Genomic DNA, 22774 nt, shown 5'->3' with positions numbered 1-22774 from the left:
CTGGGACAACCGGGAGGCCTACCCTGGGGTGGGGACGGGGAGCATCAGGGACTTGGGTCCAGCAGCCACGTGACACCCGTGTCCTCCCCCAGGAAACACAGTGCTGCACATCCTCGTCCTCCAGCCCAACAAAACCTTTGCCTGCCAGATGTACAACCTGCTGCTGTCCTACGACGGGCGTGGGGACCGCCGGCAGGCCCTGGACCTGCTGCCCAACCACCAGGGCCTCACCCCCTTCAAGCTGGCCGGAGTGGAGGGCAACACTGTGGTGAGGGACCCCCTAACTTCATGTGTGGTTCTCATGACACGTCTTCCCAAACTCCCCAAAAGGGTGGTAGGCCCTTACTTCTGACTTTGTCACTAAAATCCTCAACCTCAGGCATCCCCGAGTCAGGAGGACTTTTAGAATATCTGCAGGGACCCCAAAGTTCTGCTCCCTTTTCCTGTTCCCTTCTTTCAGGTCTTTATAGGGTTTGTGGGAAGGAAAGATAACCAAAAAATAACAAGGAGGTCCATGTCATCAAAGGCCTGCCAATTCCTGACTGTGGGTCAGTCCTGAGGATGGGGCACCAGCCCTCTTCCATGGTGGTGTCCCCGAGACCGACTTTTCCACACACTGACCCTCCGACTCACCACTGTGTTCTCCAAGATGTTCCAGCACCTGATGCAGAAGCGGAAGCACATCCAGTGGACTTACGGGCCGTTGACCTCCACTCTCTATGACCTCACGGAGATCGATTCCTGGGGAGAGAAGGTGTCCTTTCTAGAGCTCGTGGTCTCCTCCAAGAAGCGGGAGGTATGGATGCTAGGGGAGTCTGGGACCGTCAGGTGTCTGTGAAGCGCCTCTTTGCTTAGGGCTCTAAACACTTCCCCGCCTTATTGTAGATGGAGCTGAGACTCCTGGGTCCTTTGGGAGAGAATTCCAATCAACACCCTTTCCTGACTGCACTCATCCTCTGCTTAGCCTGTCCCTTCTCCTTCCCTTCTTCATATTAGCATTTCAGATGAGGAACTTTCCAAATGGAAGTTGCTTCCTATCATTCATTTGTTCGTTCATTCATTCATTCATTCATTCATTCACTCATTCACTCATTCACTCATTCAGCTTATTGAGCACCCAGATGTGCTTTGAATTTGCTTTTTCTTAGTTCTGCAGAGGGCCATCCATGATCTTCTCTCATTTGTATCTTTAGCCTTTCACTGTCTACTTAAGTCAGAGGGCCAACCCACCCGGCTTAGGCTATTGCCACATCCTGCTGCCCGACCTGTGTCCTCGGTCGCCCTTCTCCAGTTCACAAATCTGACCGCTTCCTTGCTTGGACCCCCAACTGCTTCCTGTTGCATTCAGAAAAAGCATTCAAACTCCTTACCATAGCATTCATGATATAGGATGATGTGGCCACGATCTACTTCACCCATTAGAACTCCTGCCTGCCACTCCCAACGGGTTCTCTCCTATCCCCAAACACCTCACCTGCAAACAGCTCCTCATACCGTCCTGCCTTGGCAACTGCTGCTACTTCATGGAATCATTTTCCCAACTCTCCCTTCACTCACCTGTCTACTGCTCACCCTTCAAGCCCCAATGACGCTGTCGTGTCTTGTGTTTACTTCTGTAAATCGTTTATCTGCAGCAGCACACCAGGGCCTAGTATAAGCGTAGAAATGTCCTACCTGTCTGTAAAACCAATGACTGAGTCACTGAATGAATGATGCTGGTGTTGATTGCTGCCCTGTCCGTCTGGGGCCCAGTGGGCAGCCCAGCATGCCTCACTATGTTGGTCACCCCAAGTTACATTCTCCTCCATGGCAGGCTCGCCAGATCCTGGAGCAGACCCCGGTGAAGCAGCTGGTGAGCTTCAAGTGGAGGAAATACGGGCGGCCCTATTTCTGCCTGCTGGGCGCATTGTATGTGCTCTATATCATCTGCTTCACCATGTGCTGCGTCTACCGCCCCCTCAAGTTTCGTAGTTGCAATCGCACAGATGCCCGTGATATTACCGTGCTGGAACAGAAGCGACTGCAGGTGACTCTCCTCCCAGGGGGCTGAAAGGGAGTGTAAACATAGGGTGATGGTGCCAGAGACCAGAGCAATACTACCCAGGAGAGGCACCCCTCACGGGGCTCCAACAGCCGCAGGCTCTCACTCCCCCAGACAGAAATCAGACACGAGACAAGGGGCCAGCGAGGACACCTAATGAGTAAATGCACATTTGTCCAGGGAGCTATGGCTTCCCATTAACTCTGAAAGAATGCTTGCTGTCATGAACACTGTGCATTTGTAAAATTCCCTTCAGTTTATAGAGGGGACTAGTCTGCTGTAATGTGAGCTTTATCGGAAACCCTGTTGTTCTAAAGGGAGGGAGATTGTGTTCTGAGTCCGTTTCTGGTCCATTTGGGCAACGTAGCCCCCCTGGCTTGCATTATCTTCTGTGTACTGTCAATGTGAGCACGTTGGCTGTGATGTGTCAGCCGTCTGACCACCTGTCAGATACGCTGCAGAAGGAGGCCTGGCTCATAGCAGGTTGAAGCAAATAAGCTTTGAGGTCCCTTTTACTCTTGTGGGCTTGCCATTCTGTGGTGTCCTTCAGAGACCTGGGTGGTGACAATGGCTGAGCAGAGGCTTGGAGGAAATGTAAGAGGCTGTTGCTGAAGGGAGCAAACCTTCCTTCATTTGTAGCAGAATGAGTAGACTCATATGAGTATTTCTGAGCATAGTCATTCAACAAGCATAGCTACATTTGGGCTGGTTTATTGCTCACAGGACAATTGTGACCTGCAAATAGCTGAAAGGGGGTGCAGCCATGTGGGTAGACAGTGAAAGACAGAGAAAGAAGAATTTTTCCAGGCAAGTAAGAGCTAGGTGGCTGAAGACTTATGCTCCATGCAGGATGGGCCAGCCATCAGTAGAGCTCAGCCTGGACTAGGGTGAGAAAGTGAGCATAAACTGCCTGCCTCATCAAGGAGCAAAGTCAGCCCAAAGACAGTGGTACGCACAGAGGGAGTACAGGGTGAAGTGCCTCACTAAACCCAAAGCAGGTCAAGACACTCCATCTCTTCGGCTTCTATAACTGTTGTTCAACCTCTACACAGGGCCACCTTCTCAAAGTAGGGTTCCCTTGTTAGAGGCGGGCACAGGGGCGCTCAGGGCAGGTTGCGTCTCATGCATCTCAAACTGAGCCTGAAGGTTGTCCCTGCCGTGGACACCACACAAGGGGAAATCAGGACATTTCGGAGGTGGCCACGTGGGATGGGCGTGTGAGTGGAAATGGGAAAAGGTATAAACTTGAACGAGTTGGGGAAGGCTGGACTTTTCCAACACCCCTGGCTCTATTTCCTCAGACGCGCCCTTCCCCAACCTTCATTTGTCTCAAACTTAGTTGGGGGTGGTCTCTGGATCTAGAATGTAGATAGCTTTCTGGCCCACATGTTGGGTGATGCTGAGCCTCCTCCCTGTGTGTCTCTCTCTCTCTTTAGGGCAGGACTAATTATGCACAAACATGTTGCTTTGACCCAGATAGTCTCAATTATATTTTAAAACCCCTCCCCTTGCCTCAGGACTAGGTGAAACATAATTGTTGCTGGTTGCAGCTACCTATCCTTTTTTTTTTTCTTTTTTTCCCTCTCTCCTATTCCTTCCTTCTCCCCTTTAGCATTTTTACCCTTTGCCTTCCACTTAGGTAACAGCCACCTTGGCCCCAAAGAAGACTCTTGACTTTCCAATGTTTTTTTCCTGGTGGGGAAGGGGGACTAAGAAGGTTAAGAATGTATTTGTAAGGGGTTTGGATAGCAAAGCACACCAGTGCCAGGTCCCTTATTCTTTGGCGTCGCCCCTTGAGACTTGATCTTGAGTTTATGGACTATTTGTGTTCCTCTTATTCAGTAGTAAGTCAATTTGGGTTATATCAGGGGCTCCCACACTTATCACCATGATTTGAAAGGTTCAGCTTTCATGATACAGCAGATTTCTTCAATAATAGAAAATGCCTTTTTTTCTCCTATTCTTTTATTACTTGAAAGTTGCAGAAAAATGAAAATGCACTAATATGGAGTATTGACTGGATCGATGCCATTGCTGACATATCAGTTAGCCAATGGAGCTTTTTCTTAGATAAATGAATACTTTAACATCCAATTATATTACTCAATCTGGATGCACAGGGCTCTCAGTCACTGTAAAATTCCTACTGTGACTCTCATGGGACCTGAAAAAGTCAATGGGCTCCATGAGCACAGCCCAGAGCACCATCTCAAGACAGTTGACATGAAAGGAAAAGCTCATCTGTTTCTATGAGGTGGCACAGACTACACAAAAGAAGATGTAGATGAGGATGGAGTTAGTTTATCCAGTTTTGGAGATATCTTAATGGATGGGTATCATCACTCTAAGATGCCTCATAAAAGGTATGCTTTTCCTGCATTTGCCAAGAACTCTATCAATTAACTACAGTTAATTTCCTATCTCCATTTAATGTCAATCTGGTTTGGGAAGAACAACACCCACTGTAGTACTAGTTCTCTTGGGTTTCCAGTTGAGTAGAAAGTTCAAAGTCTGGGAGTTAGGCGGCTTGAGTATTAGTCCTAACTCTGAAACCAAACGTAGCCGTTTGGCCTTGGGCCGACCCTACGTCCTGTTAGATCAGTGGTTTTTAATCAAGACTGAAACGTGGAAAACTGCTAAAAATACTAGTTCTAAGCTGTGTCACACCTAATCAATCAGAATGTTTGAAGCTGAGGCCCTGGCATTAGGATTTTGAAGAAACTCTTTGAGTGACCCTAAGATTTAGCTGGGGCTGAGAGCTACTGGCTTCCATCTTTGAGATGGACTCAGCTCCAACACCCCATTCTTAAGTCGATCACTCTGATCATTTAGATTCCTGATGTGCCGTTCAGCAAGAGGGCGTCAGCCTCTCACCATCAGATCTTCTTTTTGTCTCTGAAGAAGTTCCTCGATCCCTCCCCTGCCCTTTCCCCAAAACATTGCACTAATTCATTCATTAAACAAGTAACATCAAGAGCCCCCTAGAGCCTAAATAGTATTCCCGGTGTCAGAAATGCAAAACACATGCAGTCTCTGCCTTTTGAAAGTTTACAGACTGGTTTGTGTTAATTAAATGAAAAGATATTTCATCACAACCTGTGCTTGTTACAATTCACATTATTTTTTCCTATGATAAGGAAAGGAACAGGGCATTAAGATAGCTTATAACAGGGGCCTGGGAACTCTGGAAGGCCAGAGAAGGCTTCCCTGAGGAACTTAACTGATCTGAGATCTGGGCAAGGGTTCAAGGTGAAAAGTGAGTTCTGGGCAGAAAGAAAGCCGATACAAAGAACCTTAGCAACATCTGGGAACTGAAAGAAGGCTCACGACAGCCCAGGGAGCTGGGTCGGAAGCTCCAGACGAGGTTGTCCATGCAGACCCTCCCCAAATCACCCTGGACCTTGCCGGCCACATCGAAGAATTGACGCTATCCCGACAGTAATGGGAAACTCTGAAGGATTATAAATAAGGAAGGGCCTTGACAAGACTTTGTTTTAGAAAAATGCCTCTGTTTGTAGGGCAGAGAACAGATCTGAGAGGGCCAGAGAGGATGTTGGGAGGCTGGTTAAGAGGTTATTACAGGTCAGCAAATGAGACGATGGTGGCTTGGCCCTGGTGAGACCGAGAGAGGGGCTTGTCCATTCATCAGGAGATTTATTTAAGGTAAAACCGTGGCTACTGTGTGATGCACTGGATGCAGAGAGCAAGGGCGAGGACTTTGGCAGGAATGACTGGTGGGTTTCCATCCACTTTAGATCAGCCTCCACCTGTCACAGTCAGTGGGACTGATTTGTCTACACATCAGTATTTCCCATAAGCTCTCCACAACTCAAAGCACCACAGCTATTTGGAAACCAACTGATCTCCAACTCTACAGTAATTTGCTCAGGGCTCCTAACCAGCTCACTGTGGAGGAAGCACAGCAAACTAAAGACAGGGAAAGAGATGAGGAGAATCAGGGAGCCAGGGAGGTAAAAATAACACATACCGAGTGCTTGTGTTGCGCCCTCTAGCCTCGTTTCCCTCGTTCCTCTGAGATCTTGGGAAAGCAGCTCCTGGCAGCAAGCCTGGGGTGGGACCCGAGACCTGTATTTCTGACTCACTGCTGGGTGATGCTGATGAGATTCTATAGACCACGTTTTGGATGACAAAGCACTTTTATATCATTTGATCCTCAGAGATAAATAAAATTATGACCCACTTTTTTTTTTAAACTTTATTGGGGAACTATGTGTTTTTTCCAGGACCCATCAGCTCCAAGTCAAGTTGTTGTCCTTTAGTGTTACTTGTGGAGGGTGCAGCTCAGCTCCAAGTCCAGTCGCATTTTTAATCTAGTTGCAGAAGGTGCAGGAGTCGAACCCGCAACCTTGTTGTTAAGAGCACACGCTCTAACCAACTGAGCCACCCGGCCGCCCCTATCCCCCACTTTTAAAGTTGGCGAATCTGAGGTCAAGCGAGGTTAAGTTCTTTGGTAAAGACACTCAGCTAGTAAGGGCGGTGCTGGGACTGGGGTCTGGTCTGCTTTACTTTGGAACCTTCACCTTTAATATCAAGCCAGGCCATTTCTCCCAACAGATGAATGCTGGATTCCATTTCTGAAGGGACCCCTTGCATGAGAAATGTGTCTCCAGGTTTTGCCCTGAGCCAGCACCTGCCACAGTCACCTTTATCTGGTCACATGTAATCTTTCCCTGTCAGGATGTGGGACGCTGGAGTGCAAGGCGTCAGATATGGAAGTGCCCCACCCCCAGCTTCCAGAGCTACTGTCTATTTTTCTAGATTTGATTATAGGCACCATTTTCTGATGTGGTTAACCTATTGGTGTACAGGGTAAGTCATACTGCTGTGGTAAGGACTCCTCTGTAGAGAGTAGAAATTTCCTAGATTCATCCTCCTGATAAAATGCAGAGACTGGGACATGAAACAAGTCCTTAAGGTAGCCTTAGATTGGAACCTGGGGATTTTTCTCTCTCTCTTTGGCACACTGGTTCTCAACTTGGGGTACATACGAGGTCTTACAATTAAGTTCATGAACTCATCCTAGAAAAAGTGCTACATACTTCATTGCTGAATATCACTGCAGTCATCTTTGAAGCACTTTCCTTGGGAAGCTATTCACTGATGCCAGCACCTAGTCCACTCTTCAAAGCAATTTTGGAACTCTTTCTGGAATGGCCATCAGAGCTGTCGTCGTATTACCCTTGATGTCCTTAATGTCATCAAAATATCTTCTGTTCAATATTTCCTTTATCTTTGAGTGAAGAAAGAAGTCATTGGGGGGCAGATAAGGTGAGTAGGGAGGGTGTTCCAATAAGTTGTTTGTTTACTGGCTAAAATCTCCCTCACAGACAGTGCTGTGTAAGCTGGTACATTGTCATGATACAAGAGCCCATGAATTGTTGGCGAAAAGTTCAGGTCATTTTCATCTAACTTTTTCATGCAGCCTTTTCAGCACTTTCAAATAGTAAACTTGGTTAACTGTTTGTCCAGTTGGTACAATTTTATAATGAATAATCACTCTGATATCAAAAAAAGGTTAGCAACATCGTTTTGATTCTTGATTTGGACTGACAGAACTTTTTTGTTGGTCGTGGAGAATTGGTCGACTTCCATTGTGCACTTTGATGCTTTGTTTCAGGGTTGTGTTGGTACACCCATGTTTCATCACCAGTGATAACATGGCCCAAAACATCATCTTGCCTCTCCAAAAGGTCTTGGCAAACTTCGACTCTCCTTTGCTTTTGTTAATCAGTGAGCTCCTTTGGAACCATTTTGCACACACCTTTTTCACGCCAAGATTTTCAGTTAAGATTTTCCTAACTGTTTCTCTATCGATGTTTCCTTGGTCTGCTATGCTTCTCACAGTCAGCCAGTGATTTTGATGCATAATTGGTTGAATTTTTGCAATGTTTTTGTCAGTTCTGCTCGTTACTGGACGCCCTGACCTCTCTTCATCAATGACACGTTCTCTCCTCTCAGGAAAACATTTAATCCATTTGTACACTGCCATTTTCTTCATGGCATTGTCCCTATAAACTTAAACTAATGTGTCCCTGATTTCACTTCCACTCTTGTCAAGTTTAACAAGAAATGTAATGTTTGTTCATTGCTCTAATTCCAGCTCAGACATTCTCATGACGGCACACAAAAACACACAACAACAATAATGAATGCCACTCAGCAAGACACCGCTACACGTTGACACGAACACAGCTGTGAGACACTGATACACTAAGGTTCTGAAACCTTATTGAGCTTTTTGTACAGTGCTGCCAATGTAAGTGCACGGTGGCAAGTTCAAGAACTTTATTGTCAGACCTCATAGCAGGAATGTCTACATCTAAATATTGCATGTGAGGTCCCCGCTCCAAACTAATTGGATGAGAGCCCCCAGGTTTGCCTGGGCACGGGTGTTGTGACAAAAACTTCCTAGTTGTTTCTGTTGGGCAGCCTGCTTACAAACCCCTGCACAGTTTAGATGATTGAATCAGAGTAACTCTTCATTACCAGCCAGCAGGATTCTTTCTGGGTCCATTTCTTTGCAAGCCTGGGATCTTGGGGAGGAAAAGTGGGTCTAGGACTGGGGTTTGACAACTTTGTTTGGTTTTCTCCCAACTTCCTCCTATGTTCCCCACCCTTGCACACAGGGGTACATGGCTCTGCTGTACACACCCTCTCTGGGTATTTCCTTCAAGACAGCAAGCCCAGCCAGCTGATGCGAGACAGCAACCTCAAGGGCCAAGTCTCAATTCAGTCAGCCTCTGCAGGGGATCTGGCTGCTGACAACTCCTTAAATTCCATGTGATGATGTAAAGACTTCTAGTCATTGCTGGAAGACATTTGTTTTTAAAGGGGTGGGGTGGAATATTTTCTCAGTGCATTATTAGCCAGGCATGCTTAGGTGACTCTGAGCTAGTGACCTGAAAATCCCAGAAAGCCCAGTAAATCATCATCTTTTTCCTTATCCCCACTTCCTTTTCTCCCCTGACTACCCTTCTGCCACTAACTCTCAGATCAGGCTCGGCCTACTCACCTTTCCTTTCCCTCCTTCCTTCTTTGATTTCTTATTAATGGAGCACCTACTGTGCTGTGTGTCATGGGTAAAAAGTAGGAGTTAGAGGTCCCAGCTCTCAGGGAGTTCTAAGATGACTGGTGACACCTGGAGTCCCCAGACGGTTGCAGTGTGCTGGGTGACAGCCATAAGCAGAGAGTGGCACTGTGGACCTACACGAGAGACACCTGACCCGGGACGACTGCTGTCACCTAAGTCCTGATGATTATGTAAAGGCAAGCCAGGAAAAGGTGGTGGAGAAAGGCGAACGTAGCACTGTGCCACCTGGTTTAACCCCCCATTGGGCGCAATGCGAAAGTTAAGAGTTCAGGCGCAATGCATCTACTAGATGTGTGTATGACATTTATTTATTTAAATTGAAAATGAATGAAAACAACGTGTAGGCATGCTTATTATTTATTCAGAATGAAATTTTAATTTGCCACAAAGTAAAAACAATATATGTTTATTACATAAATGTAGTATAAGCTTTGCCTATTACTGTGCAGTACGCCGCCAGATACAGCAGCCCTATAAATGCTAAATCTGTGAGATCAGTTGTGCCCGAGCAAAGGTTAAGGGAGAGGAACTTAGGGGACAGAGTGGTTGAGGAAGCTACTCTAGGGCAGTCAGATCCCAGGTGGAGCTGGTGCAAAAGCTTATGGCCTCTGGACACCTCTGCTACTCATGGCTGAACTTGCGCAGGGAAACTTCTAGTAAAGGAATTTGTTGAACAAGCAAAGGGGTGCTGATGAGGGGAAGCCCCAGAAGGAAGTTGTGGTGACCCCAACTGTCCCCAACATTCCCCATTGGTTGGGGTTTCACTTTTTCTTTTCTTGGGGGAGTAGCTGGTGCTACTCTTGCACTGTCCCCTAGGGGCACTCGGATCCCCCACAACCATTCCTGCCAACTTGTGCACAGTGTTGTTTTTTTCTTCTTCTTAGTCGAACTAAAGAAAGATTGGTGGCAGTTATCCTACTACCTACGACCTGACTCTCAAAAGGAGTTAATGTATTTTACAATTGAAGACAGATGCTGCCGTAGGAACAGTAAGATAAAGAAACGGACAAGGCCCATAAACTGAATTTCAGGATGGAGGAGAGGTGTATTCGAAGTAGTTGCTAGAAATGGAGGTAAAAAAAAAAAAGAACTCTAAGCTTCGCAGCAAACTAAAAGGGAAATTTCCCTTTGTATGAAAAAATAAAATTGACCAGTTTCTCAAGAGAGATAACCATTAGAAGTTTACAGAATGTCAGTTGTTGTTGTTTTTTTAAGAAATTTTATTGGGAAACAGTGTGTTTTTCCAGGACCCATCAGCTCCAAGTCGAGTTGTTGTCCTTCAGTCTTAGTTGTGGAGAGTGCAGCTCAGCTCCAAGTCCAGTGGTCGTTTCCACTCTAGTTGCAGGGGGCGCAGCCCACCATCCCATGCGGGAGTTTAACCGGCAACCTTGTTGTTAAGAGCATGCGCTCTAACCAACTGAGCCATCCGGCCGCCCAGAACGTCAGTTCTTTAAGCAACAAAAAAGTAACTGAGTCTAGTCACAGGTTGTTAGATCACATTGATCACCAGGCACACAGACACCAACTCTTTTCCTGGCCCCCCGTGATGACACAAAGCATTTCTACCATCTGCGGGTAAGTCTGGCCCTACTCTGCAAGGCTATATCCTTGGCTTCTTCTGAGCTGACACACACATCCTGAGCCCCCATGCCGCACTTAGTAGGTGCCTCCTTTATACCAAGGATCACCTCTTGTCATATGGCATCTCTTCCTATTTCAAAAGCTGTGCCTCTCTGGACCAGCGAAGGAACCTCTAAGCAGAGGTTCTGATTTCTGAGAAGTATAGAGATGATTAGTGTTTCTTACGCCTAACGAGTGATCACATCCTCCTAGTTTAGATCAGTTTTCCCGCTGGCTCCAGGGCCCCTCAGCTCCTTTGTTGGGTGCACTATTCAGAGGTGTGACCTTGGAGAGTAGAGTTCTCAGAAGCCTACGGGGGGTACTTGAATGTGTTAAAATTATTGGTACAAATTATTGGTACAAAATGTAGGCATTACATATGTATCAACACAGTTTTTTTGGAAAGAGGGTCTGTAGTCTTTCTGATATTATCAGATGGGCTTGTAACTTCAAAAAAGTTAAGGATCATTACTGTAGAATTCTATCACTGTGTGTGTGTAACATTGCAAGCCTTTCACTGGGAAGTAATTTGCATGGGAGGAGGGTGATCTTCTGTCCACCTTGACCTGAGAACTATTCCTTCTACACATGCTGCTCAGGCTAAGGCAAGGGCCCTTCCTCAGAACTAAAATCTCTAGCACCTTGTCTGCCCTTTTTGCTATTGCCAAATCATAATAAAACCACAATGAATATATCTATAGCGCTTTATGGTGTATGAAGTACATCCAGACACATCATCTAATTTGATCTTCACAATAACCATGGGACATAAGCATCAGGCTTTCCATTTTACAGATGAGGAACCTCAAGCTCAGGGAGGTCTAATGATTGATTCGAAGTTTTGCCAAAGTAGGTTCTGGGTCCATACTGGAAACTGAATTCTGTGATGTTTCTAGTCGATTTTTCCTGCCGGGAATCACAGTGAGATTGGAAAAGCTGGACTTTCCGCATAGCTGAAACTGTTCCAAGCCACTGATGCCTGTAACTTTAACTGTTTCTGTAACTTTAACTTGATGCCCTAATTTGTGATCTCAGCTCCTCAGTACATATGTCATAAATTGCTGCTCACAACATGTATATAAAAGGTGACTTGCTAGGTGATAGTCAAGTTATCAGCATAAACAACATATATATATATATATATATATATATATATATATAATCTCCTTAATGTAATATCCTGGTTACAGTTAACCACAATGACAGATACAATGGAGGAGGGCAGGATGGTTGTAAGGGGAGCTTTTCTTCATCTTGGATAGACTTTAGTTGCTTTAGACCACGTGCCCCAAAGGATTTGACTCCCAGTGCATCAGAAAGCACTTCTTATCCCGAATTTCCCCCCACAGGAGGCTTATGTGACTGAACAGGATAAAATCCGGCTGGTGGGGGAGCTGGTGACCGTTGCTGGGGCTGTGATCATGCTGTTCCTAGAGGTAAGGTGCAGGTGGGGTCCAGGCTGAGGCCATCCACCCGAGTCCCCAGACAGAACGTCAGTCTCCATGGTCTATTTGTCATATTGGCCTCTTCCCAGATCCCGGACATCTTCAGGGTTGGTGCCTCTCGCTATTTTGGACAGACCGTCCTCGGGGGGCCATTTCATATCATCATGTGAGCATCCCTTCCTTCCATCCCCCTGCCTTCCCTTGCCAGAATCAGCCTCAGCCGACTCTCACCTGCAGGGATTTCTCTCTCGGGTGTAAGCCTGAGCGTGTGGGTACCATCCAAATCATGGGCGTGCTGGAGAGGACCTAGAATATTTTCAGCCCTCCTCTCACTTGCTGCTCCCTGCTCTCACCCCAGCATCACCTATGCCTTCCTGGTGCTGGTGACCATGGTGATGCGGCTCACCAACACCACCGGGGAGGTGGTGCCCCTGTCCCTCGCCCTGGTGCTGGGCTGGTGCAGCGTCATGTACTTTGCCCGAGGATTCCAGATGCTGGGCCCCTTCACCATCATGATCCAGAAGGTGTGTGCCTTGCCCCAAAGGTTCCTCTGGATTTAGCCATAGGATCTTCCCAGGCAAAGGGCGGGAGGGGAAAACGCTGCTCAGAGTGGATCTGGGTGAAGTATAGGGACCTCCTGATCTGTTAGCGGATAGCTGCTGAGGGGCAGACGGAAAAAAGATCAGCCCACCTTCCTTTACCTCCCGTTTCCTGTAGATGATTTTTGGAGACCTAATGCGTTTCTGCTGGCTGATGGCTGTGGTTATTCTGGGATTTGCCTCAGGTAAGAGCACTACTCCCTTTCCCATTACATCCTTGGCTCCAAGTCTCCAGAAAGTTTACTCTCACTCTTAGTTCTCATTTGCACTCTGCTTTTTTTTTCCCCCTGGTGGAAAGTGAGTCCAAAAGCACGCTCATATCCATAGAACCAGGGTCACAAGTTGGCCTGGAAGGTAGACCCATGTGCTCTGAATTTCTGGGCCAATAACATTCATGCTGACTCACCGCCCTGCAAGATCTTTAAAGGAGAGATAGAAAAAGGGCTTTGGAGAGAGAGGGAGACATTAAACAGGAAAGACTGACCACTTGTGGATCTCAGAAAACCGTGTAGGCAAACAGAGATGGTACAGTATTGAACTCTGCCATGTTCACACGTCAGAAGAAGCAACCTAAAGCATTCAATAACACATAACGTGCTTTGCTTTCTATGTGTGGTCAGAGTTGAGAGAATGGGAAAGAATTCTAGAAAGGCAGTACAGGAGAAGGCATTTGGAGAGTTTAAGGAATAAGAGAAGAGAAGAGTTGAGAAGTGACACTGGGAAAAGCGAGGCAAGCGGGAGCTCACTTAAGGCTCAAGGCGCAGTGGGAAGAGAGAAAGGAACCCAGCAAGAAAACAGAGCCCGAGGAAGGGAGAGGGAACGTGAATGGGTAGAAGACAGATGAAGGAAGAGCGAATGGCAACAGCTGTAATCCAGTGTTGAATTTCTACAATTGAACATCCATAGATGAGAGGATGTACTAGATGATATTTAAAGGACCCCCCCCCCAAACTCAGAAAGACTCACACTCAGGACAAAAGGCACTGTTTCTGTCCTAGGAATTCCCCTGCTTAATGGAGGTTTTCACAAGACAGTAGACTGAAAAATTGCACCAAGAGCTGAACAATATAGAAAAGCGTAAAATTGTGGACCTGTTTGGACTATTCCTTATACCCTTTTTCCCCACCCTTTACCCTATTTGCATCTACATATGCATAAAATAGGGTAGTGGTAACAGGGTCATTTTTGTTCCCTAAATCCAGAATCACTTAAACTGTCTCTTCTTGGTTGTTGAACTGGCTTTTTTTCTAAGTAAATAAAAAGCAATACTGTGTCACAGAACCTCTTTCTGCTCTTGGGGTCACCTTGTTTATCCTTCAGTTCCCCACACAGAGAAGAGTCCTTTAAAGGTTCTAGTGTATAAATAGGCTCCAGCTTGCTCAGGACCATCCAGTAGGCTACACATAGAGCAGAGAGAGCTTTCCATGATGGTCCACCCAGGGAACCTCAGAGTGATGGATGGTTATCTAGAGACCGTGGAGATGTTTTTTAAAGGTGTTTTCTTTTAACCTTTTCATGTGCTCAGTTCTTTAAAATTTTTGAAGATTCTGTGTATTCTTGTAACAACCGGCCTTTTAAATATTTGGTTTTCTAAAATATAAAAACCAGTTATGTGACTTATGTATACACCGTAGTTCCTTCTTATCAGCGGTTTTGCTTTCTGTGGTTTCAGTTACCTGCAGGCAGCCATGCTCTGAGAACTTTAAATGGAAAGTGTCAGAACTAAACAATTCATAAGATGTTTTCAGTTGCACACTGTGCTGAGTCTTGTGATGAACTCTCACGTGGTCCGGGATGTGAGCCATCTCTTCATCGAGCATCTCCATGCGATAGACCCTCCCCACCTGTTAGTGACTTAGTAGCCTCTCATTTATCATATTGACTGTTGTGGCATCTTAGGACTTGTGTTCAAGGAACCCTTATTTTACTTAATAGTGGTCCCAAAGCACAAGACTAGTGACACTGGAAATTCAGATTTGCCAAAGAGAGGCCATAAAATGCTTCCTTTAAGTGAAAACGTGAGTACAGTACAATAAGACGTTTAGAGAGGAAGACCAGGCACAGAGCTTTTATTATAGTATATTATTATAGTATAAAATTGTCCTATTTTAGTATTAGCTATTGTTGTCAATCTCTTACTGTACCTAATTTATAAATTAAACTTTATCATGGGCATGAATGGATAGAAAAAACATGGTATTAATATGGTTCAGCACTATCAGGGGTTTCAGGCACCCACTGGTGGTCTTGGAACAAATCCCCCATGGATCAGAATGTACAACCGTGTGTGTGTGTGTGTGTGTGTGTGTGTGTGTGTGTGTTTTATACATACACAGAGGGTGCCCAAAAATTATATACACATTTTAAGAAAGGAAAATTTATTAAAATTGTAATAATAATACCAATAACAAAAAATGAATACAAGTCACGTTTGACTTCTGTGATTATAAGAGGCGCTCAAAGTGGTTACCATCAGTGTCCAGACACTTGTGATTACAGCGAACTACTGCTTGAGCATAGATAACATCTCTTAATTTGTGTATACATTTTTTTGGCACCCCCGTATACAGAGGGTGCCAAAAAACTGTATATACATTTTAAGAGAGGAAAAAACTGTGTTAAAATTGTAATATTCACTATATACCAATAACAAAAGATGAATACAAGTTATGTGTATATATACCCCCGGTATATGTGTGTGTGTGTGTGTGTGTGTGTGTGTGTGTATATATGGTTGTTAAAAAAGTCATGACATTTTTTTCTATGATTTTTGTTGCAAAAATGCATCATGACTTTAATGACAACCCAATATATAAAATATATGTATAATTCTTTTGCGAAATGGCTGAGTATTACCATTACCCAGCATCATAAACTCTGTCATAGGATATATCAGGGTTAGCCAGGCCCGCAGGTAAAGTGGGACTCACATGTGTACACATTCACACATCTCCATTTATGCGTGTATAAGTCTGTGTCAGTGTGTGGAGATATATGCTGGAAGTAGAATGAATGCCCACCAGGCCCATGCTTATTGTGATAACTCTCTTTTTCCCCCATCTCCACGCCCTTTTCCTGGGCGGAGCAGCGTTCTTTATCATCTTCCAGACAGAAGACCCCAGAGAGCTGGGGGAATTTTACGACTACCCCACGGCACTGTTCAGCACCTTTGAGCTTTTCCTCACCATCATCGATGGCCCCGCCAACTATGACGTGGACCTGCCCTTCATATATGGCATCACCTATGCCGTCTTCGCTATCATTGCCACGCTGCTCATGCTCAACCTGTTCATTGCCATGATGGGGGACACTCACTGGCGGGTGGCCCAAGAGCGGGATGAGCTCTGGAGGGCTCAGGTGAGTTTACAAGTGTTAGTCTTACTAAGGGGCAGGGGATGGAGAGAAAAATTAAAATGGGATCGGTTATAGTGCACGACTCTTAGGAGAGTCACAGAAGACCCAGTGGGTCCGTCTCCTCAACAGAAGTACGTGTGGATAGATGGAGGGGACAGAAGGGGGGCGGAATGGTAGGGTATGGGTGGGATCAACACCCAAGATCCAAGGGTGTCGATCACAGGGGTGAAGTAGACTCAGGGGACACCTTTGAGCCCAGTGGGAACTAGAAGCTGCCTTGTTCTTATCTATCCTACGTTTTCATTTGGACCTATCTTCCATTGGCTTCTATAAATCCCCATTTCTCTATGATCTTTTCTTTATATCATCATAGGCTAATAAAATTTTAGAGTTGGAAGTGTCTTTAGTGGTCCTCTAGTTGAGTTTCTACCCAATGTATAATCATTTATTGATCAGAGGGTCATTCAATATCTTTTAAAATGATGATTATCATGTGGATTTGGGCAGTGCTTGGAAGAAGAGCTTATTTCACACTTGAAACTTGTTTTTGTTATTAGAAAAGTCCATGTTACATGGAGTAAAAATCTATCTTTCTCTGATTCTATTCTTTGGCCCCAGTCTTTACCTCTTGTATGATGCAGAACACTCTCTTCCTTACGAGTACCATTCAAATATTTGAATACAGCCACTATTTATCCCCTCAGACTTTTCATTCATTTAACAATAATTATTTAGGGTCCGTTATGTGTTGGGAGATGTCCAGGAGCTGGGGGTCCAAGCATGAACACACCGATGCAACCTGTGCCCTCTTAGGGCTCCATCTGGTCGGGAAGACAGACATGAAACAAGTGACTTCACAGAAAGCAGTGACCATTGCAGCACAAGTGTCACAGTGAAGTAGAAGATGCTAAGAACAGGATGCAACAGAGGAGGAGTCCGACTAGAAAGTTAGGAAATGCTGTTCTGATGGAGTGACATGTAAGATGAGCCATAAACATGGGTTAGGCATTGAAGAAGAATGAGGGAGAAGGATGGAGGTTAGGGTTTGTATCAACCAGGACTCTTGGCCACAGGGACAGAAACCAACTCAAAGAGACTTAGAAAAAAAATAAAGACAGTGGGGGGAGGATGTGTGGATTCTCGTAAATGGAAAGTGTAAAGAAGTAAGCTAGCTTCAGCCATGTCTGGCCAGAGCCCAGACCTCCGTTTCACACATTATATCAGTTTTTCTGCTCTGCTCTCTTGTCCAGACCCTTCTAAGGCAGCCTCCCCCATCATGTTGGTGAGATAGCTTAGAGAAGCACTAAACGCCCACAGCAACGAGCAGATATACCTCATAGCACAACTCCAAGGGCCCCACTCATTTTGTACTCTGCGTGCTTCCTGACACTGTGGAATATATAGCCTTTAAAAGAACGTCTTTCCCCTGGCGAACCCAGTCTAGGTTCCATCTCGGTTACAAGCTTGAGCCCTAGGCCCATCCTTCAATTGAAGGTTAAGGCCAAGGACTGGATAGTGGTGGTGGTGGGGGGTGGCAGTTTGGGGGAGAATAGACTAATGAACCAGAACTAGGTGCAGTCCAGCCTACTCCAGCTGATGGACTGAGAGTAGTGACGGAGTGGTTCTCTCAATGAAAGATGGCCTCTATTGCTAGAGAAGGTGGGGGGCTGAAAGATGGTGCAGGAGAAACAACGAATGTCCTTTTCAAGATAAAGAGGGAGAAGAGCTATCCAGGGAAAGGGCACAGAGTGGTTGAAAGTCCTGAAGTTGGAGGGAACGTGGTGCAACTCAGAAACTGAGAGAAGGTCAAGAGAAGCGTGGAGTCCTGAGAAAGACCGACAGGAAGTGGAAGAATACAAAGTACAAGATTGCGCTTTTTAAAGGATTGGTAGTTCCTTTAGTTTATAAAGCTTCCTGGCCCCAATCCATCCTGACTGCACCCTTCTGTTCATGCCCTAATAATAGATCATGGTCCTTTTGAAACTAGAATCGTCCTGATATGATTAGAAGAATGCAGTATGAGGAGCGGTCATGCGTTTCTTTGCTTTAGATACGACACTATAAATTGCACTTAGAATTGACTCAGGTCTTTTAGTAAATATGCAGTTTGCCCTTGTTAAGCTTATGATCAACTAGAACCCCACTTCTTTGTTACACAACTTATAATACTTAGCTAAGCTCCTTCACCGTTTTCCTGTACTTGCACAGATACTTGAGTCTTAAACAGAAATGGAGAACCTTATATTTAGTGTCCTTAAATTTTATGTTATTGGTTTTTGACCAGCATTCCACTCAGGTGAGGTCACTTTTATAGTGCTTCTGTCACCTTGCAAAATTACATATCCCTCCCAGTTTTGTGTCACAAGCCTATTTGGTAAGTTTTTCTTCAATGTTTTATCTACATAATTAACGAGCGCTGGGCAGAGTACAGAACATGTGACATGCCACGAGAATTTTCCCTGCCAAGTTTGTCATCGTTAACCCACTCTTTTCCTTCTTAGGATGTAGCTATTTAATTTGCTGTAAATTCCCTGAACACTAGCGGCATTACATCATCCCCAAGATCATAGAGATTTTATTTCATCCTTTATTTAAATCAAGACACTTGGTCTCTGGCTTTCCTATGAGAAAGCAAATGAGATTAGTTTGGAGTGACTCAATTTCTATGACCCTGAATAGTAATGTAGAGGTCACTGTTTTATTCAAAACACTCATAAAATATTTTCTCTCCTTTTATGATGGATGATGAGTAAAGCAGGTAGCACAGGCCAGGGGGTGGGTAAATGGCTGTCATGTCCACTGATCCCCGGTGTCCTCATCTCACAGACGCCTTTGGGTTCTCTCTGTCGGTGGCCTCCAGTGTTCTCTGAACCTCATGGCTCTTTTCTTTCTTTCTTTCTTTCTTTCTTTCTTTCTTTCTTTCTTTCTTTCTTTCTTTCTTTCTTTCTTTCTTTTTTTTAATTGGTACAGTCTTTTTTTTTTTTAATTGGGAATTGGGTAACAGTATGTTTTTTCCAGGACCCATCAGCTCCAAGTCAAGTAGTTGTTTCAATCTAGTTGTGGAGGGCGCAGCTCACAATGGTCCATGTGGGGATCGAACCGGCAACCTTGGTGTTATGAGCACTGCTCTCTCACCACCTGAGCTAACCGGCCGCCCCCCTCATGGCTCTTTTCTGAGATCTTTCTCTACCTCTCTCCTCCCAGGTCGTGGCCACTACAGTGATGCTGGAGAGAAAGATGCCTCGCTTCCTGTGGCCTCGCTCTGGGATCTGTGGGTGCAAGTACGGGCTGGGGGACCGCTGGTTCCTGCGGTGAGTGACAGTGTATACGTGTGAGCTGAAAATGCGTGATGCCATGGGGACGAGGGTGACCAGTACCGCATTTATCACCTTCCTCTCCATTCTTGGGATTCCAAACTGGACCCAAAGGAGAAGCCATCACTTTATAAAGTGAGACTGCATCAGCCAGCTTGGAGGAGGGCCCTGAAGCAGAGGAGGGGTGAAAAGGATGATGATAGCTGATGCCAGGCTGTGTGTACATCAGGGCGGTAACACGTGAAAGGCTACATATGTGTACCCATACTCGGATGTGGGCATGGGTTACCCAACTTGTTCTAGTCTTGTTCCCACCTGACCCCCTCTTCTAGCATATTCTTGCCTTGCAGCTAACTTTTTTCATAGTCTACCCTTAGCTCCTCATCTGCCTTTCCTCTCTCATTTCTTTCCTGAATTGCATCTCCTCATCTTTGGGACATATTTTTTCTCTTAACTGGCTCTGCTTTCTTTTTCATATTTCACCCATAGTCCCTTCCCCCGCCATCATACCCACACATAAGCCCTACTCCCCTCCAAATCCTGAATGAAGTTTGCCTGCCATTCCACTGTACGTGCCTTTGCTTGATCCTAGAGGCTCTTCTCACTGCAGCTCTGCTCCCTTCCGTCCCCTCTCGATCCTGTTTCCTGCATGTGCCCCCATTCACCTCTATTTCTCCCTGTGGCCCATCTCCTCCCACCAACTGAGTCCTTTCCCCTCCTCAGAATTGAGAGCCACCACGATCAGAACACTTTGCGAGTGCTTCGCTACGTGGAAGCTTTCAAGTCGTCAGACAAGGAGGATGGACAAGAACATCTTTCTGAGAAGCAGCCCTCCGTGGTTGACAGGGGGACTCCAGCCAGAGCCTCCCCGACCCTCCCAACTCCCTCCCTGTCCCGGACCACGTCCTGCAGCAGCGGCAGTCACAGGGGCTGGGAGGTCCTTCGTCGCAACACCCTGGGACACTTGAACCTTGGATTGGACCTTGGCGATGGGGATGGAGAGGAAAATATCTATTTATAATTAGCACCCCTGTTACTCCTGGTGCAACTTTGGGTGGCCTGGGGTGGTGGGGGGGCAGAGAGAGAGAGACACTTTCCTATGCAAGTAGCTAACTTCCATGCCTGTTAATCATGGGAGGAGGTGGACAGAGTAATTCTTAGAGGCCGTGTCTCACCCTTCACCTAAGCGTTTCTGGAGATGGGCATCTGTGGTCCCATAGTTCCTGTGTTCTTGGAAGGCCCACATCTTAGGAAAAGACGGTGTCTCTTCCAGCAACGCTGGACTTAGGCCTCAAAGACATGAGGTAGGGGTGCTAGGCTGATGCCTGGGTCCTCTCTCTTTCTGCCCCTCCGCAGGCACTAGAAAGTAGTCGTCCGTGCAACCTGCCTGGTTCCACGGGCTCAATGTGCAAAGAGCCAGTTGTGGCACTGAGGTCAAAGCCCTTCCTTTTCCCTGTACGCCTGGAGGACTGCCTCCTCACCTAGTAACCAAACCCCAGCTAGAAAACTGCAAGAAGATAGGCCCTCCATCCCTGCTGTACTAAAAACAATACTGTGGTAAGTAAGATACATGTAACATAAAATATACCATTTTAAACATTTGTAGGTATACAGTTCAGTGGCATTAATTACATTTACATTGTTGTACAACTTTCACCAGTATTCATCTCTAGAAGAACTTTTGTATCATCTCCGGCTGAAACTCTTGTACCCATGAAACATGAACTCCCCACAGCCCCTGATAACCAATATTCTACTTCCTGTTATAAATTTAACTGTCCTAGGCACCTCGTGAAAGTGGAATCGTACAATATTAGTTCTATCATGTCTGATGTATTTCACTTAGCATAATGTTTTCAAGATTCATCCATATTGTAGCATGTACCAGGATTTCACTCCTTTCTAAGGCCAAATAATAGTTTAATTGTGTACATATGCAAATTTTGTTTATCCATCAATGGGCATTTGGGTTGTTTCCACCTTTTGGCTATTGTGAGTAGTACTGCTGTGAGTATTGGTGTACGATTATCTAAGTCTCTGCTTTCAGTTCCTTTGGGTACAGACCTAGAAGTGGAATTGCTGGATCTTATGGCAATCCATGTTTAGTTTTTTTGAGGAACTGCTATTCTGTTTCCTACAGTGGCTGTGCCTTTTTACATTTCCTCCAGCAATATATAAGGGCTCCAATTTCTCCACATCCTCACCAGTATTTGTTACTACTTTTTTTTTTTTTTTGGATAGTAGCCATCCTAATGGGTGTGACGTGCTATCTTACTGTGGTTTTGACATGTGTTTCTCTGATGGCTAATGACATTGAACACCTGTTCATGTTTTATTGGCCATCTGTAGATGTTTTTTCTTTCTTTCTTTTTTTTTTTTAGAAATGTCTATTCACGTCTTTTGCCCATGTTTGAATTGTATTGATTTTCTTGTTTCTGCGTTGTGTTATCCTTGATTTTTGAGGCTCAGAGTCTAAAGTGTTTGTACGTCCTTTGCATCCTTGTGTGTTTTTAAGTGTGTGTGGTAAATTATGCCTCTCAATGCTTGACTGGCCAATCATTTCTTTTATGGGCTGTCCCTCTGGTGGCTCATTAGCAGCTAATCATCCTTGTGCTTGGAGTTAGCTCCTGGCTATGTCACCAGCCACCTGCATTTCCCTTTGACCCTGTGCTGAGTTGTTGCATGGACTACAATCATAGAAGATGGGCCATCCCTCTTCAGGAAGGAAGTTGGGAACTAGGTGTCCTGTCCAGGGCGCCCAACACAGGGGTTTGTGTGAAGCCTCCTTCCCTCTTGTCTCCAGCCCTTCACGTCTCATCCCAGCCCGATCATCACCCTCACCAAAAAGCCACAACAGCTTTTTAGAGGACTGTGCTCTAGAATAGCAAAGAGATAAGTGGGATTTGTGAAACCACAGACAGGTTCATGCCGATCCTCACGCAAAGCACAGGCGAGTGCGGAACAGGGAGGGATCACACGACCGTGCATGCACACCCTCACACACACGCAGGTGCACGGGCGGCACGGTTTCTAAAAGTGCCCAGCCACCGCGATTGCTCTTATTTCCTTTCACAATGGAAGCACTTCCTCTCCTGTGGAAACCCGAACTCCCGCCTGTGTCCAGACCCAGTTTTCTTTCTGTCTCTTCAGTCATCTGTGCCCATCGCTGTCCCCTCGGCTCTCCTCATTTGCGTATCTTCAACCTCTCCCTCTCTGCTAAAGCTAGCAAGCAAATAACCATGCTCTGCTCATTTCCCTCTTCAAACAAAAATCAAACGCTCTCCACCTCA

General features: G+C 45.7%; 1 protein-coding gene across 1 annotated transcript in view; it reads left to right on the top strand.

Moving 5' to 3' along the window:
- The window catches only part of TRPV5 (transient receptor potential cation channel subfamily V member 5), a 29819-nt gene extending 7794 nt beyond the window's left edge, over window positions 1-22025 (top strand). The window contains 10 exon segments of the mRNA XM_019632310.1: window positions 3-268; window positions 650-796; window positions 1814-2026; window positions 12122-12208; window positions 12307-12383; window positions 12576-12741; window positions 12935-13001; window positions 15905-16173; window positions 19375-19481; window positions 20208-22025. Of these exon segments, the coding sequence (XP_019487855.1) occupies window positions 3-268; window positions 650-796; window positions 1814-2026; window positions 12122-12208; window positions 12307-12383; window positions 12576-12741; window positions 12935-13001; window positions 15905-16173; window positions 19375-19481; window positions 20208-20505 (1697 nt within the window). The 3' untranslated portion in view covers window positions 20506-22025.
- The last annotated feature ends 749 nt before the right edge of the window (window positions 22026-22774 follow it).

The sequence above is a fragment of the Hipposideros armiger genome, unplaced genomic scaffold (assembly GCF_001890085.2).
Source record: "Hipposideros armiger isolate ML-2016 unplaced genomic scaffold, ASM189008v1 scaffold_1116, whole genome shotgun sequence".
Classification (NCBI taxonomy): Eukaryota; Metazoa; Chordata; class Mammalia; order Chiroptera; family Hipposideridae; genus Hipposideros; species Hipposideros armiger.
The sequence above is the reverse complement of the archived record's forward strand: the minus strand, read 5'-3'. Positions and strand labels throughout refer to the sequence as shown.